Source organism: Emiliania huxleyi (genome assembly GCF_000372725.1).
Source record: "Emiliania huxleyi CCMP1516 chromosome Unknown EMIHUscaffold_124, whole genome shotgun sequence".
Classification (NCBI taxonomy): domain Eukaryota; phylum Haptophyta; order Isochrysidales; family Noelaerhabdaceae; genus Emiliania; species Emiliania huxleyi.
This window is the reverse complement of record NW_005201349.1, coordinates 15,985-21,789: the sequence shown is the minus strand read 5'-3', so window position 1 is coordinate 21,789 and position 5,805 is coordinate 15,985. Positions and strand designations below refer to the sequence as shown.

The window sequence follows — 5,805 nt, the reverse complement described above, 5'->3', positions numbered from 1 at the left end:
TTTGGGCTCGGGAAGAACCTTTACGTGATTTTCCCCGTTTGGGGGTACAAAACCTTTGGGGAAGGGGGGGCGTCAAAAATTGTTGGGGGGTATCGGAAAAAAGGGGGGCTTTTTTTGGGCCAGGGGGAGCCCCCCTTTTTTTAGGGGGAGGGCCTTCCCTCCAGGGGGGGGCCAAAGGGGGAAAAGGGGCCCTTTGGAATCGCCCGAGTGGGGGTGAACCTTGGTGTCATTTTTTTCTACCCCAAAAAGGGGTTTGGGGGGGGGGCCCCGCCCACACCATTTTTCCCTTGTCCCCCCCACCCACCCCCCCCCCTAGGGCCCCATCCAAACCCTTGGGGGCCTTGTGGCCCCCCCCCCCCCCCCCTGACCCCCCCCCCCCCCTGACCCCGCCGCGCCCGTGGCAGCCACGCGCAACGCCATGGACTCCGCCTTGGCCACCTTTGGCCGCTGCTGCTGCCCGAACGTGGCCTGCCTGCAGGACCAGGCAAGAGTCCGTCGGCGCGTGCAGGGGCGCCACACACCTCATCGACGGTGATCACCTGCCTAACATACACACCCAGGCGGGGTCAATCGGCGAGGACAGGGCAACCACTTGTTGAGGTGTGGTGACGGCGATCTCCTGACTAATACATGTATTAGGCGGGGTCCGTCGGCGAGATTGAGTCCAAGGACACGACTCTGGTGTCGTCCCTCACCCGCAAGTCCGTGGCTCTCCCGGAGGAGCGGGGCCACTTAGATGCGAAAGCGGGTCCGAAGTATTCTGGCCAGCAAACGTGGGATCTCACGAACCGCGTTCAACGCTGCTCGCGCTGTGTTCGTAGCCCTCGTATAGCCACACGCGGCCTCGAATACGCTAAGGTAGCACACGAGCTGCCGTATCTTCAAGACCCTGACGCCGAGATGTGTGCTGGCGACGCGGCAGGACCGGAGCCGCATTCAGCGCGAGCTCCTCCGCCTGCGCACCTACTCGTTCGGCAGCAAGTTCGAGACGCAGCGCCTCCGCGTCGCGATCACCCTCGGCTTCATCGCCTTCACCACCCTGATCGGGCTTGTTCTGGACGACATCGGCAAGGTCGAGACGACCTCTCCCCCCCCCGCCCCACACACACCCCACCACGACCCAGTCTTAGTCTTACGACGTGGACTGATGTGCGAGAGGTCTCCCTAGCCACACCACCATTGTGTGCGTGGGGAGGAGCTCACCATGCCTTGCACTAATTAACTAGGTCGTTGACCTGATCGGGTCCGTGTGCGGCTCGACGATCGCCTTCGCTTTCCCCTGCTGGGCCTATTTCAAGCTCTTCCCCGACCGGCGCGCCTCGCCCTTCTCCATTATCTCCTCGGCTCTCCTCGTCCTGGGCCTCGTGCTGATCCCTCTCGGCGTCGCGCTCACGGTCCTCTTTTGAGGCCCTTCGACGGGCCCCGCGCGCGTTTGTGCTCCCTTGTTCTAGGTAGGGAGACGCGGAGCCACCACCCCTTCGCACCTCGCGGCGTGCAGCCCCCAGGACGCCGAAGCGGCGTTGCCGATCGAGGCGACGCCGGCCGGGACGGGACGCCCCCGCTGCCTCGCCGCTTCCGACCAGGGTGGGAGGCGCGGCCTGCGACACACGGGTTGCATGCTGCAGCTCTTCAGCGTTGCAGCAGCGCCGTCGCGCAGCGCTGTCTCCCTGAAAAGGCAAACTTCTTCGTCACCTGTGTCGCTTGTCATGCTCCATCTGTACGATTTGATGTATTGTTGTGCAGCTCGTTGTACGACTTGTGTTGTATCATTCCGACAACTCCATATGCACGATGCTATGATGCGCATGTCTGGGCATACACAGCTCACAGAGGTCGGTGACGCGCGGCCGCTGTTGTTTTCTATGCACAGAGAGCCGTACGGGAGATGTGGAGGGGGTGAGTTGACCAGGGGTTGTGCGCCGGGCCCTCCTGCTCGGCTCCAGCGAGTACGGTGGTGGAGAAGCGGACGCTTGTCGCTGCGACCGAGGGCGGCTCGCCGTCGGCTGCAGAGGCGCCGGTTGCGAAGGAGGAGGAGGAGCCGCCGGCCGACTTCATCTGCCCGATCACAACCGAGGTCATGGTCGAGCCAGTCGTGGCGGCCGATGGGCAGTCGTATGAGCGGTCGGCGATCGAGCGCTGGCTCGCGACCAAGTCGACGAGCCCGCTGACCGGCGGCGAGCTCGAGCATAGCATCTTGATCCCGAACCACAACTTGCGCCGGACGATTCGAGAGTGGCAGGAGGCGCGGACGTCACCTTGAGCCCCCAGCGCGGCGAGATTAGCAACGGGGGGCAAGGGACCAACTACCAAGCGGTGCCCAAGCCGAGGGCCCAGCGCACAACCCCTGGTCAACTCACCCTCCACACCCCGTAGCGGCGAGGCGCGGGACCGTCTGTGGCGAGGTGGGTCGCGTCCCGTTTCCGTCAACTCAGCATCCACACCCCTAGAGCTCTATCTCGCACCGGGTGCATGACACTGGACTGGCTGTGGATGTAAGGTAAGGTAAGGTAAGGTAAGGTAATGGATAAGGTAAACTTCTCCACCACACACACGAGGTGGTGGGGCAAGGGGGCGGGCCTTCCTCGCGTCTCCACGTCTAGACGACAGGAGCCCCACGGCATTGAAAGTGCAAGGCCCCAGTGCGCGTGGGTGAGCGGTGTGTGTGTTGTGTGTGTGTGTGTGGACATCGGTCTCGCTCTCATCGCGGCACGCCGACACGGCACGCGGGCGCGATGGCCCAGCTCTTTCTTTCTTTTCTCACCAACCGACGAGCTCGGGGGGTCGGGCTCCTCGCCTCTCTTTCTTTCAGCCAACTAACGCTCTCTTTTTGCGCAGCTGCTAGCTTTTACGCATGGATTGGGTCCGATCGAGGGTCCGAGGCATCAAGGCACCACTTTGGTGGGGTACGTTAGTGCTCACCACGCCCCACGGCGCGCGCGCCGCACTAGCACGGCGACGGCGGCCAAGCCGGCGACGGTCGCCCCCGCGGCGGGGACGAGGGAGGTGACGGCCTAAGGTGAGTAAGAGAGGTGGGGTAACCCAAGGCGCGTGTCTCCACACACACAGTCACCTCCGCGTGCGCTCGGGCGCGCGGGGGGGGGGGGGGGGGGGGCTTCTATCACTAGTCGCTTGGGGGCGTGGGATAGGTGCCAGACGTCTTCTGGAGTGAAGGTCGCGCCTACTCTACTATACAGCACTACTCGGGCTTCGCGGGGCGCCTCCCCTTGCTCCAGGTCCGAATCGCCGTCGTCTGCAGACCGGCCAAACAGGACCATGCTCGCGAGGAAGAAGGACGCGGCGAGGCTCGGCGCAAGGGTCGGGAGGAGGCCCGCCTGCTGAGGTAGTCGATTCATGTATTAATTGGCGAACAGGCTCGGCGCAATGGGCCGGGAGGAGGCCCGCCGCCGCCGGAAGCGCGGCGCCCATGATGCCCCGGTCGTTGAGGCAGATAGCGAGGCTCGCCGAGACGAAGGGGAGCAGGAGCCTAATCTCCCGTAATCTCCCGGGGCGTCGTCTCGCGGGTCTTCTCGGGGCGCGCAGGGACACCAGAACGAGGGGAGCAGCCGCCCGTTGACGATCTGCGCGGCGAGGATCACCTATCAGAGAAGCACGCGCTCGTACAGTACTTCTTTTTTAGGAGCCGAGTTGCGAGGCGAGCCGAGGACCACCCCCATCGTCGGCAGCCGCAGCAGCGACGGTACCATCCCGAGCAAGACGATGGCGCACTGCAGGCACGCGCGGCCGCCCGTCGCCCACGACGCGCCTATAGTAAGGTAAGGTAAGGTAAGGTAAACTTCTCCACACACACGAGGTGGTGGGGCAAGGGGGGGGGGGAAGCCCTCGCGTCTCCACGTCTGACGACAGGAGCCCCACGGCATTCAAAGTGCAAGGCCCAGTGCGCGTGGGTGAGCGGTGTGTGTGTGTGTGTGTCTAAGTATACTATAGGCGGTGTGCCGGTAAGTAGTTGTCTCTCGATAGTAACGATAGTCTCTTCCCTCGCCCCGGTCCCTAGGGGGTGTGGATCTAAGCAACGCCTCGTCCTGGGTCGCTTGGGCGTGAGAGAAGGGGTTCCGTTCTTGGAGCGCGGAGGAGCTGCTTACTGTGCTTCTACTACCCTTGCTCGACTCGCCTCTCTTCTCTCCAGGCTGCGGCGTGGCCCTCCAGCCCAGCAAGTCCTCCACCGCGAGCGCCGAGCCGAGCGGCACCTGTTCACACCCTGCAGGCGTGTGAAGAGAGAGAGCAGCGGTTTCCTCGGCCGCGGCGAGGGCCGAGCCGAGCGGCGCCGTGAGTGCCGACGAGATTCCGGCGCCGTACAGCCCGACCGCGAAGCACGAGACGCCGGCGCTGCCGCCGATGCGCTGCAGCACTTCTGCCAAATGGCGGAGCTCGAAGCTCGCCGTCTCGTCCGCCAGGTGCACCGGAGCAAACGTCGGGCTCGCCTTTAGATTGCCCGAGAGATACCCGAGCTTACCCGAGATTGCCCGAGATTGCCCGAGATTGCCCGAGATTGCCCGAGATTGCCCGGGGCAAACGTCGGGCTCGCCTCTGCGCCGGCGGCGAGGATGAGCAGCGAGAGAAGGCCTGCACACGAAACAGAGCTCAAAACGGACTGCGAGGTGGCAGCGGCCAGAGGGACGAGCAGCGAGAGAAGATACCCGTCAGCAGCGACGCGGCGGCGACGCCCTCGCGCATCGCCGCCACAGTGCCGCCCTTGGCGATGGCGGAGCCGAGCAGGAGGTTGAGCGGCACCGCCGTCGTGCCCATCAGTCCCAGGGCGTCGGGCACCGACTTGGGCGGGAAGGAGGGCACCAGGCCGCTGACGAAGCCAGGCTGCAGGCCACACGCCGCCACGACCGCGCCAAAGAGCACGGCGAGCATGAACGCCACCACGCCCAGCGCTGCCGAGACGGCGTCCGTGGACCCGGCGAGGAGGAGGGCGCAGCAGAGCGGCCCGTTGAGCCACAGGAAGGCGATCCGGATGGCGCTCTCGTCCGTCAGCAGCTCGACGCCGGACGCGACGCCCGAGAAGATGTTGCACTCGTACGCCACGCTCCCCGCGAGCACAAACAGGGTGAGGGCATGCCTCGCAACCGCCTTTGCGCCACTGGGCGAGAGATCCCGGATAGCCTGCCCAAGCGAGCGCTTTCCCTCGATCGTGAGCCTCCCCGCCGCGTGCTGCAACGACCACGCTACGGCGACGGCGACGGCGACGCACCAGACAAGCCGGTGGCCGTAGTCGGCGCCCGCCTTTGCGCACATCGCCACGCTGCCCGGGCCGATGGTCGATGCCGTCAGCACGCAGTACTTGAGAATGTTGCGCGTGCGAGCCGTCATGAAGCCGTGTGCAGTCGAAGCGCTGAAAAAAAGAATTCGCGCTGAAAAGAAGTTACGTGTGTGTGTGTGTGTGTGTGTGTGTGTGTGTGTGTGTGTGTGTGTGTGTGTGTGTGTGTGTGTGTGTGTGTGTGTGTGTGTGTGTGTGTGTGTGTGTGTTTAAAATTCTGTCTCACAGACGCATTGGGCAAAGAATTGGGGTTTCTGACACTGGGCGCGGAGAGGGAGTTCTCTCTTGAGTCTTGACAAGGCTCTTTGATGTTGCTTCTTTCACCTCTGAGAGAGAGAGAGATTTTTAGCAATACCAAACAACTCTAACACTCACACGTCATTTGGGGCCTGGAGCCCTGTTCACGCGCGAGGATATGCGGAAACCATCGGAGTGTGCTTTCATCACTCCGACGCCGCCGCCGCCTGCCGATTCCTTGCTCTCGCGGCTTCTCCTGCCTTTCGGCTCAACTCTGCCATCCTCTC

At 63.9% G+C, this 5,805-nt stretch overlaps 2 protein-coding genes across 2 annotated transcripts in view; one reads left to right on the top strand and one right to left on the bottom strand.

Annotated features, from left to right (window-relative positions):
• EMIHUDRAFT_467017 (hypothetical protein) overlaps positions 1-2,260 on the top strand; it is a gene marked incomplete at both ends in the record, with an annotated part of 3,933 nt that extends 1,673 nt beyond the window's left edge. The window contains 5 exons of the mRNA XM_005789847.1: positions 640-681; positions 923-1,072; positions 1,227-1,394; positions 1,452-1,584; positions 1,944-2,260. Coding sequence (XP_005789904.1) covers positions 640-681; positions 923-1,072; positions 1,227-1,394; positions 1,452-1,584; positions 1,944-2,260 — 810 coding nt within the window. The remainder of the gene's footprint in view (positions 1-639; positions 682-922; positions 1,073-1,226; positions 1,395-1,451; positions 1,585-1,943) is intronic.
• A 548-nt stretch (positions 2,261-2,808) lies between these two features.
• Positions 2,809-5,348, bottom strand: EMIHUDRAFT_440344 (hypothetical protein). The gene is made up of 7 exons (XM_005789846.1): positions 4,656-5,348; positions 4,544-4,581; positions 4,284-4,439; positions 3,666-4,205; positions 3,403-3,596; positions 3,219-3,332; positions 2,809-3,011 (listed from the first exon to the last, which is right to left on the bottom strand). Exons 1-4 carry the CDS (start codon positions 5,332-5,334, stop codon positions 3,879-3,881), a joined length of 1,200 nt encoding a protein of 399 aa, XP_005789903.1. The 5' UTR covers positions 5,335-5,348; the 3' UTR covers positions 2,809-3,011; positions 3,219-3,332; positions 3,403-3,596; positions 3,666-3,878.
• Between the last annotated feature and the right edge of the window lie 457 nt (positions 5,349-5,805).